This window comes from Lutra lutra, chromosome 8 (assembly GCF_902655055.1).
Source record: "Lutra lutra chromosome 8, mLutLut1.2, whole genome shotgun sequence".
NCBI classification, from domain to species: domain Eukaryota; kingdom Metazoa; phylum Chordata; class Mammalia; order Carnivora; family Mustelidae; genus Lutra; species Lutra lutra.
In genome coordinates this window covers 135,306,267-135,334,110 of record NC_062285.1, presented here as the reverse complement: position 1 = coordinate 135,334,110, position 27,844 = coordinate 135,306,267, and the positions used below count along the sequence as shown (strand labels likewise).

The window sequence follows — 27,844 nt, the reverse complement described above, 5'->3', positions numbered from 1 at the left end:
CACTGGATGACTGAATTGTGAGAGGCCATGAGGAGAGCAAGGCCCAGCTAACACCAGGACGAAGCCCCCCAACATGAGAGACTCTGGCCATGTCTCTGACTGCAGCCCCATGAAGGACCCGAAGCAAGGCCAGGTAAAGACCAAACAATGCACACACACGCACACACACACACACGCAAATGGCCCAGCCAAGCTCAGGCAACCCACAGATTTATAAAAAATAGATTCTTGTGTATGAAACCACCAAATGATGGTGTTTTGTAGCACAGACTAGCTGAAATGCCCTTTCTCTGTGCAACTCGCACAGCCCAGGAGATTAAACTTTTCCCTCGCGGTGCTGGACCAAATCTCAGAAGGACAGACTGTGGAAGAGGTAGAAGGGACTTTCTCTCATAGAATAGAGATGCTCTATGAGGGGCGCCTGCGTGGCTCAGTGGGCGAAGCGTCTGCCTTTGGCACAGGTCATGACGCCGAGCTCCTGGGATGGAGAGCTTACATACACTGTGTAATATGTCAGTCACCCTGGGGTAAAAGGGACGTTCAAGACATGATTAAGGTAAGGATGCTGAGATGAGAAGATAATCCTCAATTATCTGAGGGAGCCCAATGTAATCACAAAGGTCCTTACCAGAAAGAAGCAGGAGGTAAGTCAGGGGAAGACAAAAGTAAACATTGGAGTGAGACAGCCATGAGCCAAGGAATGCCAGCAGCTTCCAGGAGTTGGAAGAGGCAAGGAAGGAATGGATTCTCTTCTGGAGCCTCCAGAAGGAACCAGCCCTAGGGATATCTTGACCCTAGCTCCATGACACTGATTTGGGACTTCTGACCTCCAGAACTGTAAGATAATAAGTCTGTGCTACTAAAAGCTATTAAGTATGTGGTAATTTGTTACAGCAGCTGTAGGAAATTACTGCGTGTTTATCCTAGCACTAGTCACACTATGTGGCAGGTGCCTCTCACATAAGAGCTCCTCAAGCCTGGGGCAGCTTTGTTTAGGTGGCTGAACACAATCTTAAATAGGGTCACAAAAGCCGCTGAGTGAACTAACAAACAGATTTCATGTTTACCCACTTTATCTGGCTGCCCGTCTCTGTCTGAACACACACTCACACACACATTCATATCCACATAGCTCATCTTCCATCCACCCCCATCATCCCCAGGAAGGCAGCTGTATTCTTAGACCAAAGCCCACTTTGGGCTGGCCAGCAAACAGCTATTTTTCAAGAGCATGTTGATTTTAAGGAAGGTGAGGGGGATTTCTCCCAAGATAATAATTGAACAAATCTGCATAGATACAGGGAGGAGAAGCAGAAATTTTGATGCGACTGATCTGAAACCACAAGAATTGGTATTACGATACAGAAATGTGAAAATCCTCTTTTCTAATAAGCAAGTGGTGAAAGCAGGAGACGATCCTGATCCTTACATCCCCATTCCTCTCCGCCCCCGTCTCAGCCCCACCACAGCCACGCAAATGGTGGCAAAATTTCCAACTGACACCAAGAGAGGTTCGCTTTATATCATTAAGGGAGAAAAGCAGATTCCAAACAGTGGGATTCATAAGATCCCATCTTGTTAAAAAGAAATCAATATATATACTATGTACAATAATGTATACACATGCATACATACGTGTGTTTGTATAGAAGTAGAACAGAAGCTGGGTGAGGATTCATGAAGATATTAACAACGGTTTGATGGAGATTATGGACAGTCGGCCTTTTTTTTTTTAATTTACAAAGAACAAGACCACTGGTGTAATTAAAAATAATCTTTAAATAATTCAAAGGAAAATAAATGGAGCGTATTGTGTGGCAGGGCTATTTCCTGTCCATTCCGCGACAGCCCGGTCTCCCGGTCTCTCCTAAAATAGGAAGCTGGGATCTGGTCTCCCCGGGAGCAATGGCGGACCCACCGAAGGACCTGCACGCAGCCGAAGAGCGCAGAGGCCAGGGGGCCTGGGAATCAGAAAACAAACAGACAAGGTCCTTTGGGTGGTTTTTGCCAAATGACCCATGGATGACCCACTCGGGCCTGATCTGGGGTGCCAGAAACCCGTCTCACCCCACAGCCTCTCTGTCCCTCCCCTCGCCGCCACATAGTCCTGGCTGCGATCTTCACCCCCCCTCCAGGGTGAAGGCAGGTGCCGCCCAAAACCCCGGCCGAAGAACAGACACACAGGATCCTCCCAGCCTTCCTCCACCCCAAGTCACCGCCCCCACCCCTCTTCCTGCGGTGGAGTTTTTGTTTTAATTCATCTGAGCTGGTTACAAAACCACACTCCCACGAATACATAAATAATGGATTGGGGAGGGGGAGGGCAATGTTTTAAAGAAATTCCCGCAGGGCCTGGCAAGGCAACAGCAAATGCATTTCTGCTGTATCATATTTAACTGTTTGCAAACTTCTGCTGGGAGGATGCGCGGCAGCTGCGGAGACTCCATAGCCCTTCCCCTGCTGGGGCCTAGGGAGACTTGCAAGGGGGAGGTGTTAAAAGGAGGGAGAAGTTGCCAGCTATCGGGGGCCGGGAAGATGGAGAAGGGAATAAGAAAGCGTTTGGTAGACTGCACTGCGCCCGACCAGGCCTCCCGCAAGCCAAACATCCCCCGGGTTCCGGGCCCGGACTCCCGCCGCCAGGCGAGGCCCCTTTAAGAGCCAGCGCGCACCCCCGCCCCGGGAGCGCTCACTTTCCCTAGCAACCGCCCCGGGGGAGGGGGAGGTCCTGGCAACGGCGCGCCTGCCCCGAGGGGTCACGTGACGGCCCGCAGCTGGAACACGAGCGCGCGCCCCGCCGCGCGCCCGCCCGCCGGGGCCTGTGCGCTGCGGCGCGTGCGCGAGCGGTGCAGCACCGGCCGCGGGAGCTGGGAGTATTATGGGCTGTGGGTGCCGCTGAGCAAGATGGAGCTGTCTGCAGTGGGCGAGCGGGTCTTCGCGGCCGAATCCATCATCAAACGGCGGATCCGAAAGGTGAGCCTCCTCCCGAGGCGGGACGCCTTGCCCCGCAGCCGGTGTCCGGGTCCGCGGCCCATCGGGGCCAAGCGGTCCCGCTAACCAGGGCTCTCTCGCCCACCCCCGCGCCGCCGCCTCCTCGCGTCCCCGCATCCTCCCCACCCCCACTCCCCCCCCCCTTTTTTCCTCTGTTTTTCAGGGACGCATCGAGTACCTGGTGAAATGGAAGGGGTGGGCCATCAAGTAAGTGCCACTGGGGTCCAGGGGCGAGGGGGGAGGGGAGGCAGCGGACAGCCAGGGCCTTTTTTTTCCTTTGGTGGTGGGGGGTGGGGGGGGGGAAGTGTGCACGTTTGCTGCCTCGCTTGTGCCTCTGCCCCTTAGGTTTTCATTTTTATTTTGTGCATGTGTGACTCGGCAGGTACAGCACTTGGGAGCCTGAGGAGAACATCCTGGACTCGCGGCTCATTGCAGCCTTCGAGCAGAAGTGAGTTTGCGGAGCTGGCAGGGGCGGCGGGGCCAAGGCTCGGCTGGGGCGCCGCGCGGGGACGCGGGGGAAGCGGGAGAGCCGGGGAGGGCAGCGCGGAGTGGGGCCCGCGAAGGGGCTCTTTTTAACCTTTGGCGTTTCTCGGCCGCAGGGAGAGGGAGCGTGAGCTGTATGGGCCCAAGAAGAGGGGACCCAAACCCAAAACTTTCCTCCTGAAGGTAACCTGGCCCAGCCCCAGCAGCCCCCTCTCGGGCCCCTAGCCCTGGCGCAGCACGGGGCCTGCGAGGGAGGGACAGATCCTCGGCTGCCCAGGCAGGCGGACCTTTCCAGAGGGGCCCCAGCTGGGCAGGGGGTGGTTGTGAGCCCCAGACCGAACCCCTGGCAGCCGGCCCTGGCCAGCTCCAGCTTTAGCAAGAGGGGCCTGGGAGTGGGGACTGACGGAAGAGGATAATCCTCGCGGAAGAAACCAGGGTTGGGGCAGACCAGCGGGGCTCCAGAATGGGGGTGGGTGAGGCAGGTGGGGGCTGTCTACCTGAGCGGGTAGCAGGGAGGTTACTCATCAGATGAGGCGAACCCTCATCTCCCCTAGCCTTGAGCTGGTAGGGCTCTGCCTGGAATTAGGATCCGTGGGGAGAGTAAATGTAGTTTTCCTCAGGGCTGGGAACCGGAGAAGCCTTTGGGGGCCACTTGCCTCCCTACCTCAGCTTCCTTCTCTGTCTTAGGATTTGTTCTGTGTGCCTCCCCTCCTCGCTGGGGAATGCAAGTTGAATTTGACCTTAGATCACTTCACTTTGAGTTTATCACCTGGGCCGGGCCACTGCCTCCCCACCTCCCACGCTTTCCGCCCCCCCCACCCCTCGCTGTTTCTGGAGGTTCTAATGAGGATGGGGCCTGGGGGGAGTGGGAGCATAGCACATTAGCCTTGGCAAGGGAGGGAGACCTAGCCCCAGAGGAAGCCATCTTGGGGCTTTTGGGGGGATTGTTTGATTTTTCTTAGTGAGAAAGGTCCGAGTCGGAGAGCTAAGGTGAGATGACCCTAGGAGATGGGCAAGACTGCAGGCGGGCCTCCGTGGGACACTATAGTCAGCCCAATAGTGCTAACATTGCCTCGGGACCCCTTCCCACCCTGACAGCCTGTGACTCGGGTGATCGGCACCAGAAGGGCAGGGAGAACTCTGCAGGAAAGAGACTGTGCAGAAGGCACAGCCTCAGCATCTCCAGTTCTTGCAAAAGGCCCAAAGCCCCATGAAGGTGGGGTGGGCCTCTCCAGCCCCACCCCCACCCCAAAAGGTCTGTGCCTGGCTAAGGGTTTGAACTTAAAGCAGACATGAAAGAACCGTTGGTTTCCAGAATGACCTATTTCCATGACTCCTCTTCCCAACCGACACACATTAGGGGATCCATGGAGGAGCGCCCTTAACCTTCGATGCTTCTTAGAGGAGGAGGGATGGGGCGGAGCAGCTGGAGGGCGGGTGGGCTGTGTGACAGCCTCTCAGCGCAGCTGGAGCGCCCTCTAGCGGTCAAGTGAGTAATGACCGTGAGTTTTGATTCATGAAATGCCTTTTTCTCCCCCTTGATTAGCTCTGGCTTCTAATGGGGTGCTAAATCCTCACCTGGATTATCTCCTTTAATCCTCTCAACAACCTTATGAAGGAATATTAGTCCCATTACCCAGATGAAAAAAATCAAGGCCCAGAGAGGAGAGGTGACTTAACTCGAGGGCCGACCACCCAGCTTCCTGCATTCATTCTGGCTCCTTTTCCTCCCCCTGTCCCTCAGAGAGTACACACATCCGGTGGAGGGGACAAGGTGGATACTGAGGAGACGATGAAGGCCGCAGAGGTGGTCGGGGAGGGGGTGGAGAGGCAGCTGAGTGGACCTGAGCCTTACGAGAGTGATGTGGATGTTGGCAAGGGGTGATGGAGACCATCTTGGCCCGAGCCCATGGCTCTGTGGGTTGCCAAGAGGGGGTGTGTTTTGTAAACAAATGATACTCAGCCTTTACTTTCTGCCCGGAGCTGTTCTGAAGGCAAACGGGAGCCCGTGAGGTAGGTTGTGACTTAGCCCCATTTTATACCTAGGAAAACGAAGGCCAGGGAGGTTGTGGCACTGGTCCACGGTCACAGAGAGTCAGTGGCAGGGTCCAGATCTCTAAACTTCTGTGCTGTGGTCTATGGTACAGGCCAACCCCTCAGAGCTGTGCCTCACCCCATCAGAGTGCAGCAAACACAGTGGCTGCGGTTGGCCTTTTTAATTCACAGGCAGACCCAGATCCTACCTTCACAGAATTCTCAGCCTGGGGAGGAAAGAGGAAGAGAAAGGGTAAACCAGTCTTTTTTTTTTTTTTAACAATATTTAGAAGCTATAAAGTGAGGCGTGTTCCTCATAAAAGGTTTGGAAACCATGTATTAGTAAAAGATTATCGCTCATCGATCCCCTGTCCCCACACCTCTGGGGAGAGAGAAATCTGGTATTTGTCAAGTATGGGCTGTGTGCCAGACGCTGGGTGGAGCAGGTAGCATGTATTATCTGACTGTAGGGGATGGCCCACTGAGCCAGAGTGTCGTCCCAGGTCTGAGGTTTGCCCACTTTTGCCTCGTCTCAGGAACCATCAGCCCTGGACTTGGGCAGAGCCAGGAGGACAGAGGTCTGAGAGCTCAGGCAGCCTGTGGATGGCGTGAATGCTAACCCCTCCGGGGATGGGGGGGCAGGGATTAGAAAGAGTGGAGATTCCCCCAAGCTCCCTTGGGGATGAACCTTGCTTGCCGTGCCAAGTTGAGGCTGGCCCCCTCCTGGCTTTGTCTGAGAAGGGATGTGAGGGAGCCCCGTCCTGACTCTACTGACTGGTGCCCAGGAGGAGGGGGCAGCGCCAGCGTGGGGCACGCTGGATCGCAGGTGCTGCCACCTAGTGCCCAAAGGGATTATTGGCCAAGCAGCCCCAGGAGACCCCTTCCAAGCGAGGCCAGAAGGGCCACGTAGCATAAAAAGTGTTTCTCCCACCTTCTATAGACCTTGCTAATTCAGCAAATAAGTCCACAAACACCGCTTCGGGGGCCTGTGGTCAGATACGACCTAGTTTTGTCTGAGGCGCACCCAGGCTACCTCACAGGGACCAGTTAAGCGTCTAGTGCTGTGGGGGAGGTGGTGGAGAGATCCCAGAGCAGATCTCACTCTTGGGGATCTCACAGATGGACCGTGGGAGTGTGTCCTCCCACTCGGCCACCACTGTCTTCCACCTGGATTGAGGCAGATACTGCCTAGCGAGTGTCCCCGACCAGGTCCCAGGATGTGTGTAGATGACCGATCAGCCATTGCTTTTAGTCCCTTGACCACTGCATCTTCTCCCCACTGGACTCTGTGCCTTCCCTGTTAGTCTTAGCAACACCTCTGGGACAGGCCTGTGCCTCTAAGCTGTGTTCCTCCAGGCCCCATCCATTTTTTATTACACTGAGTCCCCCAACATCCTCACTGCCTTCCCCTTGTCTTCTCCAGGGAGGGCAGCCCCTGGGGGAGAGGCTGTGTATTGGGAGTCGGAGCTGTCTTGTGACTCTAGTACTTTGTTAGTGAAGGAAGGGCTGGCCATGGGGGGCAGTTTATATGACCCTGTGAGTCCCCTGCTCTAAACTCGGCGGTGGTGGGGGGGGTGGGGGCTTACAGATTTCACACTTGGGAGTACAGCTGAGCCCAGGAGCCGGGGAAGGTTCCCTGGCTGCCCGCAGGCCTGCTCAACTATCCTGCCTCCCCCCCCACACACACACCACCACCCCGCCCGTGCCAGGGTATGAAGTTGGTCCCACCTCTTGGTCCATCCCCACCAGATTCTTGTCTCAGCGGGGTAGATTCCACCCTAGGCTTGAGGTGCAGGCTTTGGAATCTGTTGGCCCTGATTTGCTCAGCCTCAGGCCTTGAGCCAGATCCTGGGCAGACAGACGTATCAGACCCAAGAGGGGAAGTGGGAGGGGCTGCGAGGGTACAGGAGGCGCTGAGAGGGTCAAGAGGCGGTCCCAGAGGGGACGATCAGCCAGGGAGGCAGGTCCAAGGTGGAGGCGCAGCCTGTCCAGAAACAGAGTGCAGACAGAGCCTTTGGGACCCTGCAAGTAGGTCAGTGGCCCTGGGGTGTGGGGTGGAGCGGGGAGGGGCCTCCCTCTTCCTTCTGGCACCAAGAATCTGTCTGTGGGGGAGTGCCCGGCAAGGCTGGGATCCTTCACGGAGCAGAGTTCTTCCCCGGCAGTGGCCTGGTTGCTGGCACTCCTGTGTCAACCAAGGCAGCTGCCCATCCATCTGTCCCAGGGACCCAGGCCCTCAAAAGTAGCAGGACTTAGAGTCCCGCTTGGACAAGGGTTGACGGGTCCTCAGACGTGCGCTTTGTTTCACCGGAGTCCCTTTCCTTTGGTCTCTAAGACAGGGTTGGGAGACCCGCGGGTTCTCTGACAGGCTCTCAGGATGGTTTAATGAGGTGGGACTTGGGGGTGGCAGGCACAGGGGGGAGTGGGGGCACGTCCGGGGGAGGTCAACAGGAAGCCCCACCCCTGCTCACCGCCCCCCACCTCCCCGCCACGCAGGCGCGGGCCCAGGCCGAGGCCCTCCGCATCAGCGATGTGCACTTCTCTGTCAAGCCGGGCGTCAGCGCCTCCTCGCCCAAGCTGCACTCCAGCGCGGCTGTGCACCGGCTCAAGAAGGACATCCGCCGCTGCCACCGCATGTCCCGCCGCCCCCTGCCCCGCCCTGACCCCCAGGGCAGCAGCCCCGGCCTGCGCCCCCCTATCTCGCCTTTTTCCGAGACGGTGCGCATCATCAACCGCAAGGTGAAGCCTCGGGAGCCCAAGCGTAACCGCATCATCCTCAATCTGAAAGTCATCGACAAGGGCACGGGCGGCGGCGGGGGCCCTGGGCAGGGGGCCGGAGCACTCGCTCGCCCCAAGGTCCCCTCGAGGAACCGGGTCATCGGCAAGAGCAAGAAGTTCAGCGAGAGCATCCTACGCACCCAGATCCGCCACATGAAGTTCGGCCCCTTCGCGCTGTACAATAAGCCCCCGCCCGGCCCTCCGCCTCCCCCGCCGGCGGGGAAGGCTGACCCTGCGGCCCCTCCCAGCCCAGGGCTGCTCCTGGCTGCCCCTGCGGCCCCCTTTGATGCCCGCAGCTCCAGCTCCTCCAGCTGCCCCTCGCCAGCACCGCAGTCCTCATCGGACCCCCACGATGTGCCCCCCAAGCTGCTCCCTGAGACCGTGAGCCCCACTGCTCCCGACTGGCGGGAGCCGGAAGTGCTTGACCTGTCCATCCCTTCTGAGGCCGTGGCCACCAGCAAGCGGGTGCTTCCCGACATCTCTGCTGCCACCAGCCCAGCGCTGCCCGCGGCCCCGGAGCCTGCCAGTGCTGCCTCCGAGCCTGAAGCTGGGGACTGGCGCCCTGAGATGTCACCCTGCTCCAATGTGGTTGTCACCGATGTCACCAGCAACCTTCTGACAGTCACTATCAAGGAATTCTGCAACCCCGAGGATTTCGAGAAGGTGGCTACTGGAGTAGCAGGTGCCACTGGGGGTGGTGGCAGCGGTGGGGTGAGCAAGTGAGGGGGGCTCCACCAAGGAGGGGGGCTTGGGGGGGCCCTCCTGCCCAAAGTCATCCTCTTGCTCCCGCCCCCATCCCCACCCTCAGACACCTCTGCCTGTGCTTTGCTTGTTTCAAATGGCTCAGTGTGGCCCCTCCAGGATGGGGCTGGGCAGTTGGAGCACCCCCCCTCCCTCGAGCCCAGTGGGAGCAGCAGTCCTGGAACGGGTTAGGGCTGGGGTGGGGTGAGGGCACTTGGAAGTCCTTCTTGGCCCTTGGCACCCTCCCTGCCCATGCATGGTGGGGCCTGCTGGGTGGCTCCCAGGGAGCCCCCTAACCTGGGGTTCAGCTGCCTGCTCCGCATCCTGCTCTGTCTCCCCAGCTTGCTTTCAGCTCTCATGCACAGCATCTGAATTTCTCGGTGCTAACCCGGCAGCTGTGGGGCCCCTAGGAGACCCTCCTCCCAGTGGGGGCGCTGACCCTTTCCTTCCCCTCCAGACCTGGGCAGGAGGGCCAGGGTTGGCAAAGCCCAGTCAGAGGTCAGTGAGGGTGGCAGGAGCAGGGCCAGAGGCCTGGGTTTTCCTGCCCACTGCTGGACCTGACCTGGACCTGACCTGAGCAGGTCCCCTTAGGCTCCACCCGGCCTGGCTCCTTCCTCCTCCCCATCTCAGAGGTGGGAGGGGTCGGCGGGGACCTCACCCTGCCTTGGCCTCCCAGTAGCTAAAGGGCCCTTCAGTTCTCAACCAAAGGTGCTACAAGAATCTGCCGTGGAAACTTCCAGCTGGCGGGCGTCCCTGCCGCCCCACGGCGTGTTTGCGCGCGTACCTGGACATGTGCTGGGCCCAAGGCTTTCCAGGCGGCTCCCTTGAGGGTTGCTCAGAATGTGATTGTTGAAGGCCCGACCTTTCCTTGCCCAGACCTGGTGCAGGTCCAAGGAGTTTGCTATGGAGCCCCCAGGCCGATTCCCCCCCAGCCCAAATGTGCTGGGGTGCGCACCCCCACACCCTCCTCTTCTAGGGGGTCCACTCAGCCAGCCAGGCTTTTGCTGCAGACATGGCACGGTGGGGACTGAGGTGGAGCGGGAAGATGCCCGCCCCGGCCTTCCCCTTCTTTCCTTTCCCGCGTGTGGGGGAAGGAGGAAGCCTGGAAACCACGCCGGGTGTGTGTGTGGGGGGGGATGTCCCAGGCTCTCCTGCCGCCCCCCACCCCCCACCGCCGCCTTGCTTCTGACCGCTGAAACTCTTCTCACAGCACCGCCTGCTGGCACCAGTAGGAGGCTCTGGAGCCCCGGATGGCTTTCCTTCTCTGTCGCCAGGGAGCAGAAAGGTCTGTGCCAGTGGCGGAGGCCAGGGCCCCAGCTTTAGGTCAGGCATTGGGAGGGCGGGCAGGCCGAAGGGGGTGACCAAAGAGGGGCATGTGCTCTCCAGGAGACAGAGGGTATGTGGGACCTGGGCTCCGGGGCACTGTGGGGTGGCCACCTGCTGGGCCGGCCCCGGGTCTCAGTCTGGCCTGGGTGGCACAGCCCTGCTTCTGGCTCGAGGGAACTTCCTGGCGTGTGCAGCGAGCAGTGTCCCAACTGAGAAGCGTGATGGCAAAGGTAGGAGGAGGCAGAAGGGGAATCCCGTTAGGGAGCAAATGCCTTTGTCCAGAGTATGGGAGGACTTGTTCTTCCAACTCTCCCTGCCCCCCCCCCCCGATGTAGGACAAGGGCCCTCCCAGGGTTTGGGGGGCTGGCACTCCTAGACCCCTCCCCACCCTGCCCTTTGTGTTGGCTCTGTGGCCGTCCAAGTGCCAATTGGCTTCCCCCCAAATAAGGGCTGGTATTTCTCCTCTGTCCTTCGAGGGGATGTCCCCCCCCCCCCACTGACCCCTCACCCCAGGTGAGTGACTGCCTGGGTGTCAGTTACAGGTGTTTTCCAGAGACCATAGAAATGTGTTTTCCTGAGAGTCCGTGTCATTCGTGACTTTTTTTGTAAAGAAGTTGTGTTTTCAGAGGTGATTTTATGACAGGAAAGTGAAAGAATTAGTTTTGCAAAAAAACAAAAAACAAAAAAAGAGGAAAAAAGAAAAAAGAAATAGAAAAAAATATTGTGGGATTCCTATGGGGTCAGGGTGGGAGTGGGGGGAGGGGAGAGAAAGAGATATTTAAAGAAAATTCGTACTGCAGTGATTGCACAGGTGAGGTGGCGGTGTTAGGACCTGGGACGGAGGGCCTAGGCCTGGTGGGCGGGTCCTTGGGGTTTGGCCCACTGCTTGCTCTCTCCCCTCTGCCTGAGGCTGGGGGCAACCTCCCTCCTATCCTGGGCCCAGACCCCACACCCACCCTCCTTCAAAGAGAAGGATGACTGCTGGTCCCAAGGGAACTAGCCAGCCCTGCAGGCGCCCAGCAAAGGGAGCTGAGATCTGAGGGGAAGGTTGGGGAGGTGGGGGGTGAGCAGGAGTCCCACTGTTGCGTCCTTCATGACTTTGTCCAGGAAGGCCGGTGACTAGATACAGTTGGGTTTCTTGCTCTCTGTCATTCGTTTGCCAGCTTGTCAGGTCATCTGGTCCCTCCCTCCCCATCACCCCAACCACAACACCCCTGAGCTTCCCTGACCAGGTGGGGGATACAAGCTTCAGGGAGAAGGAGCTGTAGATTCTGGGAGAATTTTAGGTGGTAAGGGATGGGGGTAACCATGGGGAGAGGGGAACGCCTGCCCCTTCTCTTTGCACAGGTGGGCCGCTGCCCCTGACCCTCTGCCATGTGGCCCCATTCCGTGTCAGCACACACAGAGGCACGCATGCGCACTGCTTTGAGGTGGGCACAGGGTCAAGAGCAAGTGGGGCCCTCCTTATCTCTCTCCCAGGGTGGCTCTGAGCGGGGACCCATAACAGCCCCCCCCCCACACACACACTCTTGCACGAATCAGCCTCCTACAGGCCCTCTCCCCTTGCTGCTTTTCCGTTTGCCTAATTACCAAGCAGAAGTTGCATTCTGGTTTGCTTTATTTTTATATGTGAGATACCCCCCAAAGCCTGATATCCTGCTATATTCAGTGTCGGTTGGGGCATCGGTCATCTCCCCTTAATGCCACCCCTTCCCCATCCACATGTCATAGGAAACAAGTGAGGTCTGGTGTCTCCAATTTGAGATGGGAAGTTGGGACACCTCTCTGTCTTATTCCCCTCTCTGACCCTCCGTGTGCCCTTCTGTGAAATGGGCGTATTGGGTCCAAGTCCTCTTCATAAAGCACTGCTGGTGTCCAGACGGGTGCTGAGGATTCAGTGCTGGTCGACGTCTTTGGCACTGGGGCCTCTAGCCTCCCACAGCCCCCTTGTTCTTGCCCTGCAAAGGGGTCTGGGGCAAAACGAGCCCCATCCTTCTCCTGGAAAGAAGGGATGATTGAGGTCCAACCTCAGTGTGAGGTGGGCACAGTGGGAGGGGTTACCCCATTGAAAAGACCGGGAAACTGGGGTTCTGGGAGGCAAAGCTGCTTCGCTGGGGTGAAGAGCCCAGCTGCTCTGGCGTTTTGGCAAAAGCCCATTCAAAGGAGGGAGCCTGGGATGTTGAGGCCACTACAGAGCTGGCAGCCCCCCCCCATGGCCCTCCCCCTTCCCAGGCAGCCCTGGTTGAGGGGTCAGCCCAGAGGAGGAACCTGTTAGGTGGGGGGTGCTGGGCCATGACCAGCCCTTTTAACCTCCATGGGGACCCAAGTGGACGCACCACCATTCCCACCTTCTGGGATTTTATTGGTTGGTTGGGTTGGGTTGGGTTTTTTGGGTTTTGGGGTTTTTTTGCTTTTATTTTGTTTTTGCACTTGGCCCACGCCGGACAGTGGAGCCCCATAGGGTCAGTTCCGCTTTCGGGCTCCCATGCACTAGTCCAAGGCAGCCTCTCTGGGGGCTTGTATGGTTTAAGGAATCACTTTTAAAAAGAAAAGGAAGGTGTTTAAAGGTTTTCGTTTTTTTCGGTCTGCATCTCCTCTCGGATTCAAAAAGGAGTTTAGGGGCTAACACTCCAGGAGAGGGTCTCCCCAGCCTGACTCCCATGTTGCTGGCAGTCACCAAGATGCCAAAGTACGGGGCCAGGCTGAGTGGAGACTGAGGACCCCACGCCCCATGCCTGCGGGGTCCCCCTGCCCCTCCTCGAAGGAGTTGATACCCTGCTCCAACACTGAGTGAGTGCCTACTGTATGCAGAGCTTCGGCTAGGCAAACAGGGTTGATGGTCTAACAGGGGACCCCTTGCAATAGGCCAAGCAAGGTAGAAGGAACGAAGGGTTCTGGGGCCTGCCCCCCTTCTTGGGAGGAGTGCAGATAGACACTTTTTGTTTGTTTTAATTTAAAAAAACAAAGGCCTAAAAAAAATGTATCTTATAATTTTTTTTAATTTTTGAAAAGCTCATTTAAATGAATTGTGCACGAATGAATTCTATATATATAAAATATACGTATATAGCTCTATATTTGGGGAGGGGCGCCATCTCTTTTTTTCTCTTTCTCATTTTAAAAATGAAGTGTTGTTGCCTTTGTCTGTGGTTCAACCATCCAGCTGCCAGCTGGCTAAACTTTGCCTCCAGTGGTGCAGGAGAGGGACTGAGCGGGCGGCAGGAGACCAGAAATGGAGATGCCGCCCCCCAGGCCACCTGCCTGGAGCCTGCGGGTGGAGAAGACCGCGTGTTTTGGGTGTGGGCTTTGGTTCTGTTCCGGATTCAGTTGTTTCTGGGCCCGGGGGAGGGGGGTTTGTGCCGATTACTCTCGTCTTGTACGTTTAGTTCCTGCTGCTCTTCAATGTTGTATCAATGCCAGGAAGGGGGAGTGAAAAGCCTCTTTTGCCCCCCCCCCAAATAAATTGTCACATTCCGAAGCTAAAGCCTGGCCCCTAGGGTGGGGATGTGTCTGTCTCATTTCTTCCCGTCATGCCTGTGGTCTTTATGCATCACATCTGGCCAGGCCTCACCTGCTGCGGGTAAGGAGGCGGGTGGCCTGGCCTGCCAGCTGTGGCCCATTTCCGAGCTCACCGCCTCCCACCTTGCAGCCGGTAGGTGGGCTGAGCTGGGGGTGAGGACCCCAAGCCGTGAGACTGCAGGACTTCCAGGCTGGTGGGTACCTTGGAGGGGGTAGGGCCTGCCACTGCCGGCTCCCTGCTCCCCGGCCCCCACTTGGAATTATAGTAGCTGCAGACGAGGGAGCCTGTGGGGCTGGGTCCCTAACAAGCTTTTTTTTTTTTTTTTTGAGATTTTATTTATTTGAAGACAGATCACAAGTAGGCAGAGAGGGTGGGGGGAGCAGATTCCCTGCCTAGCAGAGATCCCAATGCGGGGCTCGATCCCAGGACCCCGAGACCATGGCCCAGGCTGAAGGCAGAGGCTTAACCCACTGAGCCACCCAGGCACCTCCCTAACAAGCTTCTTGCCACAGAGCCGGGGAGAGCAGGCCCGTGCAGAGAAATGTCTTCTGGGTGCTTAGGTGCCTTCTCCGATGAGATAAGCAGCCACAAAGCGCCCTCTCCCCACGCAGGGAAACCTCGGGGGTTTAAAAGCCGCCACCCCGGGCAATCCCATACCTTCCTCAAGGGCCCGCCCCTCTGCTCATGAGCCACGTTTGCTAGGCCTTAAGCAGGTGTCCCCCCTGAATCCTCCCACAGCACCCATACCTCCCCCATCATGAAATCCCCACTGTCTCCCCTCTCAGATGTCTCCGCACCCTGCACAGCCCCACCCATCCTGACCGCTCTGCCGGGCTCCTCCGTTCTTGCCTGCACCACCCCTGCCTCTTCCACACCAGTGCCGCAGGGGGCTGGAACCGCCACCCCCCCACCTTGCCCTCAGGATCCTGAGTCCTCCACCTGGCGGCCTCCTGGGGCTGCAGGCCCCTCCCACTGCCCTTGGGTACTCAGGGGGGCCTCCCATGGTCAGCAGCACCTCCCGGTCCACAACCTGAGGCCTTGTCCCTCTGTGGGTGGGAGCGCGTCATCCCGTGATAACCCGCAGCTCACAGCCTAGCGCCTGACACACTGGGCCCTCCATCTTTTCTCCAGTTGTCACCCCCTTACTGATGGGGTCAGGGAGGCCGGGGAGTAACTGAGCAGCAGACCTGGGACCCCAGGACAAGTCATCCAACTGGTCCTGGACCAGCAGGACAAATGGAAGCGTGTCCCTGTCTGCCCCTGGTCCCGGCAGGTAGGTGGTAAGGGGGCGAGGGATGTGGTGTCCCTCTTTGAAGTCAGGGCTGGCCTTTCTCCATGGCATCTACTCCAAGCCACCCCTCCCTCCCCCTGGTCATCTTGCCAGGTGTTCAGCGTTCTCTTCTCCTAAACTCCTTAATCCACACTGAGCGAAAGAACAGCTGGAAGCTCAGCCCACCCACTACAGGCCAAACCCCAGTGAGAGCTTCATCCCCTCTCCGCTGCCCCACCTGCACCCCGGGCACCTGCCCCACTCCCCGGTGCCTAGTGAAGCCTCGAGGGAGGAGCTGTCAGGCTCCCGTGGGGGAGACTAGGTTAATCCATTCATTTGCCAAAGTGGCTTGGTTCTCAGTGATGGCAGGGGCTGCCCTCCAGGCTAGACTTGCCCCTAAGCCGCATGCTCCCTGGGACTGAGAACACAGGGCGGCTGCCCTTGTGAGGCAGGTGCCTTCAGAGACTTAGAGTCACTGCCGTCCCTTGTCAGGAGTCACCGTGCCTTGTTGCATGCCATTACTAAGCAGTGAGCTCTGTGTATTCGTTGCCTCTGATCACAACTGCTTCTTAAGGAGCACTGGAGGGTTTGTTTGCAGGGCTGGGCAGGACCACTCAGCCCAGAGGCCATGACGCCCTGTCTGAAATGCGTCAGCGTCACTGTTGGTGTCACGGGGTTCATCTGCCAGGTGGCCCCTGACCCAGCCCCCCCCCCCCCCAGCCTCACCTCCTATTCCTGGGCCTTGCCTGGGGTCCAGGTCAGCCATGTGGCAAGACTCAGGGCTGGGACAAGGGAAGGACGGCGGTGGGGATGGGTGAGGACAAGTTCGCAAAATCACTCCCATCATTTTTTTAAAGCTGTAAGTGCAGTGATTTTTCTGTCCTTATCAAGCTCTGCCTGAAGTGAAAAGGGGGGCTCGGCGTGGTTGCCTCCAGATGGAGAGCCCCCCTCAAGCCAGATCACAGGCTTCTGTGCCCATTCTGCACCCTTTGTTCAGGCCGCAGTCTTCTGACGATTCAAACTTCAGAATCGTCTGATTCCAGCTCTGAGAGCTCAGGGACTCCAGATCCACACAGGGGCTCTGCAAGGGAAGCAGCAGGGGAGAGACCCCACCCTCCATCCATCCTCAGCAGAGGAGGGACAGAGGAAGAGATGACCCTGGTGAGCACTAATGAGACTGGGCACAGCAGAGGTGGTGCAGATGGGAGGGATAGCCAGAGGTGAGGGAGATTTGGAATATTGAAGATTTTGCGACTGGCTTGCGGTGCTTGCAGGAGGGGGCCTCTGAAAACCTCCTGGGTGTCTAGTGAGCGAAAGAGTGGGTGTTGGTGCCACTCACGGGGGGCACGGGTGGGGGAGCCTGGTGGAGGAGGCGGCTTGGGAGGAGGGTGAATGCAGTTTGGGACACCTTGGGTGTGAATCAGGAGGGATTTTGACCCATAGATGTGAGACTTGGAGCAGCAAGTTCCTGCTCACTGAGGGACTGCTAGAGGAACCTGTCCTTTTGTTGAAGAACCTTTGTCCCCAAGCTCAGCTCTGAGATGTCACCAGACACCTGGGAAGGATCACTTAGGACTTAGGTGCTTTGCTCCAGAGGCCACTGGGATACCCAGCCCCTGCCTGCCACCCACCCAACAATCTCATGCCTTTCCTCTGGTGAGGCTGTGGGGCAGTTGGCTGGGGATAGTGAGTCAGACAAGCAGTGTATGGGAGGGTGCTTACCAGGGTCCCTCAGAGGCTGAAGGAGTGGAACCCAGGACTTGGGCATGGTGACTGGAAGCTTCCAATGGGATGTTACACAATGCCTAGAGATACTACTGTATAACAGACATTCTGTTAAATACCCAGCTGACCTTCCAAGATAGTAAAGAAATCCTCAAGGACCATAAACAAAGAGGAAGCCAAACTCAGAGTGGTAAGAAGATGTCAATCCTTCGGCCTGCAGGGCAGATCTGCAGTGACACTGGGACAGGTGTGGGGAGGTGTTGGCCTTTGTTGAACTTGGTAACCAAGGAGCTTGGAGTCTACATCTATATACGGTTGGGAGACAAGGCCCCTGGCCATTGCCAAAAGAGATCTGAAACCAAGACACCTGAATAAAGCATGTCTTCAATGAAAAGGCAAATGGTTAAAAAAAAAAAAAAGTTGTCAGAGACATTGTCTCATTTTTGGCTCTGGTTGGAAAAACAAAAATGAAGTCTCTCTTGAGAAATTATGACTCTAGACCTTCACTAACACAAATTTGAGATTTGAATTTGCATTACCCATGTGGTTACCAGAGTCTGATAATTAACATACAAAGCAAATGTGGGATGCGTGACACCCACAGAGCATGTGGCAATGGGGAATACAAGCCTCTTTGGAGGGACATTCCCATGATAAAACCACAGTGTGATACTCACAGATAAAACCCTCCTTAATGTGAGCTTGCAATCCAAAATTACAAGACATGCAAAGAAGCAGGCCGCAAATGCACAGCAGAATTACAAACAGCGTGTATGGAATCTTGCACCTGACACACCACTGTCAAGCACACACTGAAGATTTCCAGACATTTCCTCGTACATCATGTGGCATGATAAGAAGCAAATCCCAGTACATTTCAAGAAATTGTCATCACAGTTCCTGTAGAATTAAATGAAAAACCAATAGTTAAAAGAGAACTGAAAAGCTAAGCCTCATGTACTTGGATAGTAACCCATGTCTCTCTTTGCCCGGCATCTTGCTCCCTCCCCAAACTTCTGAAATCTCTATAGAACAGTGAGACTCAGGGTAAGTGTGAAAATGCAGATACATGGCAGACACATAGGAGGCACACAGCCAATCAGATGTGAAGCTAGATGGGAACAGGTCCCCTGCGATCCCTCTAGATGGAATATGACCTTCATTAGAGCAGAAGACCAAAGTCTTCTTTGTCTCTTCCCAAGGCTGGGCTCAGAGTGTGACAAAGACATGAGCCTCCATTTAAATGACAGCTGCTAGCAATTAGCCTTTATGAGCCAGAGGGAAACATCGATGCAGAGCCGTGATGGGCTGATGGAAATGGGACAAAGCAGGTGGCAGGGGTTCTTGGTGCTGTGGCATAAAGACAGGCCCCCCCTGCCAGCCTTCTGTCCCCCTCATCTCATGGTGTGAAATCCCAGCACAAGTCACGAACTCTTTCAGGGTGGATTTGGAGGTCCCTAGGGCTTCTCTGTTAAGGCTCCGATACTCCTGTCTGTGATCAAGGCAACAGGATGCACTTTGGAAAAGGCAATTGTAGATGGTCCCCCACAGGGACTCATTAAAGTGACCGTCCTCTCTCAGGCTCCCTTGGCACAGTTTCCATGTTGAAGTCCCGGCGGAAGCTTTCTGTTCTGATCAGCCCTGACCTGCTCGTCCACACTCATCCTTCCTCTGCCTGCCTTTCACCCCTGTCACCAGAAGGAGACTCTTGTCTGGGTTCCGGTGGTCGGGTCACTTCCCCTCTCCAGCCCTCGTGCCCCTCAGCTGTTGTGGAAGCCGGGAGTCCCTGCTTGGCAGCGTTCTTGGGAGGCCTGAGAGGGTTTTTGTTCAAGCATCTCTTGGGTAAGAGGAGTTATCTTCCAGACCTGTGTATCCGGACCTGACCATCCCTCTGACTTCCCGTCCAGGGGTTCCGGGGGTTTGCTCACCAACTCTCAATGCCCTCCTCCTACGTAACAGCTTCTAGATCATTGAGAAGCAGTGGATGAGTCCCAGCTCTGCCACTCTGTGATCTCAGTGCCGTCAATCACTCTCTCTGGGGCCTCTGCATCCTCTTCTGTAAAACAGAGGAGAGGGGCTTCCTCTAATCATCCTTCCAACCCAAAACTGCTCTAAGAAGGACAGTTAATACAGACAGAGTGGACTTTATAAGGATTAACTAATTAAATCCTCACAACCCAGAGAGCTCAGTACCCACGATATAGAAATGAGGGCTCTGTGGTCTAGAAAGGTGAAGTTACGGCTCATGAATTCCTATGTGGTAGAGGTGGGATTTGAACCCATGCGGTCATCCTTCCCACTGTGCTCACGTCTTTCTGTGTAGCTTGGTAGGTGAGGGCACACTAAGTAGAGCTGGGCTGCCAGACTGTATGGGCCTTCCACGGCGTGTTGCTCAGGCTCCACTGTGCCTCAGTTTCCCCATCTGTAAAATGGGAGATGAGAGTAATACTCTCTTCCTCCTGGGATTGCAGGGAACCCTGCTGAGGGCCCCATGAGCCAGGCTTTGAGCCTCACACTGGAGTTTCATTCTTGTTTACTGCTCCCATGGTGCAGCCAGGGAAACCGGTGAGAGAGACTGAGTCACTTCCTCTGGGTGGCACCCTTGGTAAGTTGTGTGTGGAGCTGGAATTGAAACCCAAACACCTTAACTTCAAAGTCCATGCTTTCAATCCCTCTTCTCTACCCCGATATGACACCCTCAGACTTCGTATTCAAAACCAGCCTCCGGACTGCAAATTGGCCCCCATGGGCTGCCTGACTCACTGCCTTCCACTGGTGGGGTCTGAACCCTGTGCATTGTCTCTGACTCATCCCTTTCTGGCCTGTCTCCAGCATCTGTGACCAAGGGACCTGTAATGGAAATACCACTCCAATCCCTCCCTTGCCCCTCAGCCCTGCTGCCCGCTCCAGTCCAGACCCCCACAGCTGAGGGCAATTGTTACCAAGTACCCCCATTCCAAAGCATAGACTTGCCAAGGGGAGGTGCTCTCGGTCCCTCAGCCCTCCAGGGCTGTGTGGCCAAGCGAGGGGGCTTCAGAGAACCCAAGGGCATGGGATGTGTCCCCTGGAATCCTGAGGCTTGAGGATGAGCGACAAAGTGGAGAGGCTGGCTAGGCTTCTGCTTCTGCAAGGCAAGGACCGAGCTGCTTGGGGAATAGCCTGCTCTCCCAGCCTCTGGGGGCCAGGATGCAAGTGCGTTTCCCAGGACCCCAGAGGGAGCCTTGCAGAAAGTGGCTGGTTTGAGGTCATTTTGAATGAGGACTCTGCCCCAAGAGGATTGGTGGGTGTCGAAGGGAAAGCAGGGAAGGGGCATGAGATCCTATCAGAAGGATTCATGTTGGGTTGGACCCTGAAAGGCAGGAGCTGAAGGGGACTCTAAGCCCAGCCAGCCCGGGGAGGCTTTGCCCATGTAGAAACTGCAGTAGGAGATCCCTAGTGATGGGGGGATGTCCCTGAAGAACCTTTAGAAGTTCCCTTAACGAGAAAGAGTGCCTCCTTCCTCATTATACAGGTCTTTGAGTTTAAGGCAGACTTGAGGGAAAGGAGAAGCTTTGAACAGAGCTTAAAGCTTTGCTACTAAACCACATGATTCTAATATCTAAAAAATAGGGAAAAAACCCAAGAGTGACTGAAAAAGTTATGAGAGATGCCTGAGATTTCATCCAAGAGTGGGAAAGATGGGGTCAACCGAACAGGTTGACAAGGCAGACCCTGGGGAAGACTACAATGATTTCTGCCTGCAGTCTGCCAAGCACAGCTCTCTCTGGGTCTGTTCACGGCTTCAACCTCTAAACACGCCCCCTTTCCTCCCTCTGCTGTTCCTGCCCTACCCTTAACCCCTGTCCCAGTCCGGTGGGCTCAGGCCTGCCAGAACAGCCTTCCCTGCACTGTGCTTCCTCCTAGAAAGTCCACGTAGCCTAGTGGTCATGAACTTGAATGTCTGAGTTTGAATCGCAGCTTCTCGCCTTGGTAGCTGTGTGACCTATAACAAGTTGCTTGACTTCTCTGGGCCTCACGAACCATACCATGGGGCTGGTGATAGTAGCACGCCTGTTCCATTGGAGTTCTGTGAGGTTTTTGATGATAACAGATCATGCACTTAGCAGCAGAACAAGGACCACCTCGTCATTATCATCAAATGCTTCCTCCTTGTGGTATAATCTCAGGAAAGTCCCTTTCCCTCCCTGAATCTCCGTTTCTGTATCTGAAAAAAACAATTTGGGTGCAATTTGCTAGTGGCTGCGGCTAATGCTGGCAGCAGGGAGACTTTAGAGGAGAGAGACCCAAGGCCCGACCCATCCCGAGGCGGGCCAGTGAGAGGGCTGGCGGACTCAGTGGGCAGGAGCAGGGGTCCAGCCAGAAGGACCGCCCACTGGACCCTGTTCTCCTGCATGGTCCCTTCTTCCAGCTTCTGGGAGAGTCTCCCCGACCTGCCCCCCACTTTCCCTAGGGATCACCTTGGGTCCCCTGAGCTAGATCAGGAAACACGTGGATTTTAAGAAGGAGCTGCCAGACATCATGAGCAGTCATCTGGTGAGGTCCCAGGTACCCCCTTGCCTCTAACCCCATCACAAGCCTCGGCTCTGACCCTTCAGTGGCCACCTGTCCCTGAGCCTCCTTCACAAGGAGACCTTTTATCTTTTAGAGGCCTTCCGTCGTCTCCATAGACAGTCAGGTCTGCCCATACCCATCCTATGGGTTAAGAAAGGGTTACTCCTGGAGCTCTAAGACTTGGCTTCCTTGCCTTCAGGAGCTATGTCTGCAGAATCCTGGGGGTTATCAGAAAACTGTCTTTCCTAGCGGAGCCGGAGAAATGGCCATCAGCCCTCAGCTTCCATCACGGGTGAAGTAGATACACCCAGAACACACACTGGGTGCCAGTGATCCAGATGTGGAACAGACACCGTGCCAGACCTCCAGAAGTTCTCAGGCTCGTGAGGGAAACACATGTCACAGATCATTGCAACAGAAACCAGTGCCGGGCCCCCTGGGCGAGGGCAGGGGCAGGCCACAGTGGTTCCTGGCCCTTCCCCTCCTCCTGTCCCTGGGGTCGGGGGAGGTCCAGGAGAAGGAGATGAACTGAGCCCAGGGCAGTGTGAGGCTCCCAGGATGTACTTGGCCATTTCCTCCTTGTTCAGGGTCTGATCTACTTGGAGAGAGAGCAAGAACGTGCAACGTGGAGTCTGCGAACGTCCAGGTTCAAATCCCAGGCATGCCTGCACTGACCATGGGGCCCTGGGCAAACGTCAGAACCTCTCTGAGTTTCAATTCTTATCCGGGAAATAGGGAAGATTCTAATGTGGAACGCTGGGTTTGCCATGGTGAGTAACAGAGTAACAAGTGTGGGCAGGAAGGATGGACTGAGCGCCCACGGCTGGCGGAATGATGGCAAGACAGTGAGCGCACCCCGGCCCCCAGACAGCCACGGAAAGAGGACACAGCCTCACTAGCCAGCCACTCATCCGGGTCTTTCTTGGCTGGGTCTGGCTGCAGGCACACACCTTCCAGCCAACTGCCAGGCCCCCTGCAAGGAGGACACCCGCTTCCTCCTTGGTTCTCGGCCCCCCCGAGCTGCGAACAGATGTCCTCGCTTCCTGCCTGAGCCTGAGAGGTGGGTTGGCTCCTTTTGCTGCTTCCAGGGAGGCAGAAACCCTGGATGGAAATCTCTGGGCTTCCCCAGAGAGGAAAGCTCTCCCCTCCCTGGCTTCTGCCCCTCCTCTCTGGCCGGGCTCCTAGTTGGGGAATTTGCTGCTAATAGGCAAACATTTCTGAGCCCTGTTTTCCCTTGGAAGGTCCCAGGCTGGGGTATGTTGATCGAAGATGTATACGAGCCTTAGTCGAACGACTCCCCACTCTGTTCAGGAAGGCGATGGGAGGGGAGCCAAGAAAGGAGAAAGTGCTGATGGAGGAAGGCACTGTAGGCCCTTGGAGAATAAAGGTAAAGAAGTAAAAAAGAGAGGGCATCTGGATGGCTCAGTTGGTTAAGCATCCGCCTCTCACTCAGGTTATAATCCCAGGGTCCTGGGATCGAGCCCCGCATTGGGCTCCTTGCTCAGCAGGGTGTCTGCTTCTCCCTCTCTCTCTTCTCCTCCCCCCGCTTGTACTTGCCCTCTCTCTGTGTGTGAAATAAATGAATAAAATCTTAAAAAAAAAAAGTAAAAGAGGAAATTAACCTTTACTGGGCACCTAATATGTGCTAGAAATAAATAAGGAAAAGATGGCATGTTTGGGGCATTTACTAAGTGTCAGGCACTGTGTTGTGCCCTGGGCACACAAAAGAACATGGTGAGAAATTGTCTTTGACCTTGAGTTCCCGGGAGATTTTATGTACATCTCATTTGCTCTTTTCCCGTTCTCACTATGTGATAGTTACCATGAGCCCACTTTACAGACGAGGAGAGACTAAGGCAGCTCTGATTCTGGGACAGTCCATCCCTGGCTGGGGACTGGACCCTCAGGATGGAGATGTCCAGGATGTACAGTGGCAGCTCTCTTTGTCCCCCAGCCCCTGCTTCCCCACTTCCCAGGGAAAGGAAGTGTTCTCTCTCTCTCTCTCTCTCTCTTTGGTAAAGATTTTATTTATTTATTTATTTGTCAGAGAGAGAGAGAGAGAGAGAGCACAGGCAGGCAGAGTGGCAGGCAGAGGCAAAGGGAGAAGCAGACTCCCTGTTGAGCAAGTAGCCAATGTGGGTCTCGATTCCAGGACGCTGGGATCATGACCTGAGGCGAAGGCAGACGCTTAACCAACTGAGCCACCCAGGCGACCCAAGGAAGTTCTTTAGCTCACAAACATACCCCAAGAGGAACTGCCTGCCTTCGCTGGGAGCTTGAGTAGCCACAAGTGCCAGTCCCCCAGAGCCCTGCCCTGGAGAGGCTCATGGTCTTGCAGGAGACAGGTAAAGTGGGAGATGCTGTAGTGGAGGGAAGAATGTGGGGGCTTAGGAAGGCAGGGAGAGGGAGAGTCATGTCCTGATCGATACCCATTATGTACGGGCACCTGGGGATGTGTGATTTGGAGAGAGCTCGGGTGACCAACTGGCCCAATCTTCCCAGGACGGAGAGGTTTCCCAGGACACAGGACTTGCAGCGCTAAACTGAAATGAGTTGGTCACCTGAAACCCCGAGTTCAAGCCCCAAGTCCATCACGTGCCTGAGGGCAGAAACTACCAGGTGCCAAACTAGCAGCGTTCTCGCATTCTTTTAGACATGACTTTGCCGTAGCCTGAAGGTTTTCCCTACCCCCTCGTCCTTCCTCCCTCCCCTGCTTTAAAAACAACAACAACAACATATCTTGGTTCAATAAACATTTGTTGAGTGGATGTATTATACCATGGACTTCACTAGTGTACAGGAAGGAAGGAATATTCCTCCCACCTTTTCTCAGCAGAGGTAATAAGAAGGCAAGGGGTATTTAGAATGGGTAGTGGAGGAGGGAGACAGTGGATACCTCTTGGGGCCCTGAGACCAATGGCACCCCTGGCAACCGCGGATCTTTCTACAGTCCTTACAGTTTTCAATTCTCCAGAATGTCATGAAAGTGGAATCATACAGCATGTGGCCTTTTCAGACTGGCTCATTTCCCTTAGTCATACACATTTAAGGTTCCTCCATGTCTTTTCATGGCTTGATAGCTCCTTTCTTCTCGTCGCTGTGTAAGATTCCGTCTGGATGTACCAGTTCACACACTGAAGGACATCTTGTTTGCTCCCAAGTTTGACAACTATGAATAAAGTGCCTATAAACATCTGTGTGCAGGTTTGTGTGCGGATCTCACCCCAGCTTCTGAACTGAAACCATCTTCTTCTGGAGCAGCTCCCAATTAATGACCAAGCATGAAAAGGTGTTAGGGACTGGGCATCTCTGCCCGATGCAAGATTCCCTAATGGTCAGTCTTGACCCTGGAGCTCCCTGTTGGGTTGGGCAAGACTTTGTCAGATCTGCACTGAGGTCTGAGGCTCCCACAGCCCTCAGCCTCCAATTAACCACTTGTAGAACCAACCCCATCTCAGTGTCTGCTGCCTGGAGGACCCAAGTGGCAAATTCTACCTCTAAAATGATCCATCCAGTTCTCTCGGTCATCCAACCTCCAAGACTCCATTCTTCTCACCTGGATGGTTGCAGGGCCCCTAGCTTGCCTCCCTGCTTCCTCTCTTACCCTGATACGACCCAGTCTCCATACAACCACGAGAATGATCTTTTACAAACACAAACCATGTGATGTTACTTCTCTACTTCAAGCCTTCCAGCTGGGCTTAGAAGCAAACCCATTCTCCTCCCCTAGCCTGTGAAGCCCTACATGACTTCACCCTGCCTTTCTCTCCAGATTTCCTCTCTCCCCTGAAGTTCACTCTTCTTCAGTCCCAGTGGCCTTCTTTCTGTTCCTGGAACACACCAAGCTCATTTCTGCTGCAGGGCCTTTGCACCTGCTGTCTCCTCTGCCTAGAACACTAAGTCTTTCCCCAGATTTCTGCACAGCTGGTTTCTCAGGTCATTCAGGTCTCAGCTCATAAGCAGGACTTTTCTGACAACCTTACAAATAATGCCAATTTCTCAAATCTGTCCCCACCAACACACACACACAAACTGCCTACAACTTTCTATATTACTTTTTACATTTTCTTTGTAGTTCTCATGACTATTATAAATAAAATCATTTATTTAATTATTCATTTGTTTACTGCTTGCCTCCCCACTAGAATATAAACTCCGAGTTTGTCTTATTTCCAGCTCTTCCCAGGGCCTGGCATTTTGCCTGGCACAAAGTCGGTCTCAAAACATATATTTTTGAATGAATAACTATACTTGTTCATTTAGGGCAGAATTCCCTTACCCTAAGAATGGAATATAAGTAAGAAATAAAAAGCCTAGAGACGCGAGACTTTAGAGGGAAAATGTGGGGACAATTCAAGTCTGAGGGGAGTTCCCCTGAGAATCTGTTTCTGGCCATCTCTGGAGGATTCTGTGTTAGGATTGGTGGGGGGGCACAGTCTCTTCCACAGCCCCGGAGAAATGGGTTTCAAGACCTCCCTGTCCTAGCCTTCCCTCTCTGCCTCCAGCAGCAGCCAGTGTTGGGGGAGCTAGCTCCGCAAATACTTACCAAGAAACTACCCTGCTGGATGTTGGGGATAGAGGAGAGGCTAGGAAGAAGGAGAGGAGTGGCACCCCAGGCAGCAGACAGCATGAACAAAGGCAGAGACAGGGGACATTCTGGTGTGCTTAGGGAAATATGCACTGGTCTGATACTGCTCTAGACAGTGCGGAGTAGGAGATGAGGTTGGAAGGGGGAGCAGTGTCCAGATTACCAACAGTCTTACAAACCAAGAGAAGCTAGCATAATAAGGTCTGGCATTTATGGAGCCTTTCTACGTATGACTGTTACTCCCCCATTTTATAACTTGGAAAACTGAAGCTCAGAGAGAGTGTCAAGAATGGGGAAAGGCCTGAGACTTTGCCCTCCTTGCAAACTATGGCACACAACTGATAATAGGGTGAAAAGGAGGCCCTCCAGCTCTAAGAGAGTCCATGACCTTGGCCACTAGGTGGTACGGTACTACCTCTTAAGGGGTTTGGAATTTATTCCATAAGGGACAAGGAAGCCACTGATGGGTTTAGAAGCAGGAGAGCCGTGTGTTCCTAGCACAGGTCTAAAAAGCCATTCCGGGGCAAAACAGATCAGTTTAAACAAGATTTGACTCAAGCCTTTGAACCCATTTATCCAATTGTCCCCAAATCTCATGGGGCAGCCACATAACAGGGGCACCCTTTGGTGCCTGAGCCGCAGTGGCTCCCCTGCCTTTGGCAGCAGCCCCTTCTCTCGGCTTGGCATGTGCGTGCCTGGATTTTCTGCAACAGTTTCTCCTGGGGATGTGAGGTGTGTGTTTCTGTCTTTACGGAACGCGTAGATGCACCAGGAGTTCTGATGCCTCGTGCACCTGCAGGACTTCACAGACCCCTTTCTGCCTGTGCTTGTCTTCAGAGAACCTGGCTCACCTCTCCATCAGGGTGATGCTTCTTCCCCCAGGCTGTGCTGCCTGGCGGGGTTTCCAGGTCAATGCTCCAACAGAGCACCAGCTCACATCCATGCACGTGGGACTCTGGGGGTTCATCATATAGAGCTTGCCCTCGCTTGGCTCCCACGTTATAGCTCATGATCCTTGACACCCAGAGAGATCTGGGGAGCACGGCAGGCATCATCCTGGGGCTGGGGGAGGGGTGGAGTGTGAAAAGCATGTGCTCAGGGACCACTGGGCAGGATCCCGGTGGTAAAAGAGCGTCCCCCAGGACTGTGGCCTTCTGAAAAATGTTCTGGTTTCTCCCCACCACCGGCACTATGCAGAGACCACGAGGTAGCCACAGTGGCTCAGAGCCCCAGTGTGTGTCTTTTCCTCAAGTCAAGAATACAGGCGAGGCAGGGAGACAGGCCAGACTCCAGGTCAGGACTGGCCTGGGTGTGGCCTTGGCCAGTGACTCCCAAGAGCCACAGCCCCTCTCCTCCACCCTTTGCAGCAAACATCCAACATCAGCAGCCTTCTGAGTGCCCTTCCAGCACTGGGAACCCAGGCCACTCAGAAAACACCTCATGGAAAACTGGAGCTGGACCTGAATTGTGGAGGATGGTAGGATTTTTTTAAAAGTTTTTAATTGCAAAGTTAATTTGCAACAAAATATATATAGACATTTGTGAAAGGAGAAAGTAAAAGTCTCCTCAGCCACCCCCACACCACAGCTCACTCCCATTCCTTCCGGTTCCTTCCAGTGCCTGGTCCACATGCCCAGCAGGGTTTTGCCTTCCTACTTTAGACTGTGGTGGGGAGGTGGGGAGAGGGGTCTTCTCTGGGACCCCTGGTGTTTCCTGCCCTTAAGGATTCTCAGAGTTGGGGAACTTCTGCTATCTTCTGAGATCAGAGGAAGTTTTTGCTTCTTTGTTTTTCTGCCGTGTGTGTGTGTGTGTGTGTGTGTGTGTGTGTGTGTGTGTGTGTGTG

At 55.2% G+C, this 27,844-nt stretch overlaps 1 protein-coding gene across 1 annotated transcript; it reads left to right on the top strand.

Annotated features, from left to right (window-relative positions):
- Positions 1–2,797: 2,797 nt before the first annotated feature.
- Positions 2,798–13,831, top strand: CBX6 (chromobox 6). Its single transcript, XM_047740493.1, has 5 exons — positions 2,798–2,970; positions 3,152–3,195; positions 3,371–3,436; positions 3,588–3,654; positions 7,999–13,831. The coding sequence occupies exons 1-5, from the start codon at positions 2,902–2,904 to the stop codon at positions 9,001–9,003; spliced, it is 1,251 nt and encodes a 416-aa protein (XP_047596449.1). The 5' UTR covers positions 2,798–2,901; the 3' UTR covers positions 9,004–13,831.
- The last annotated feature ends 14,013 nt before the right edge of the window (positions 13,832–27,844 follow it).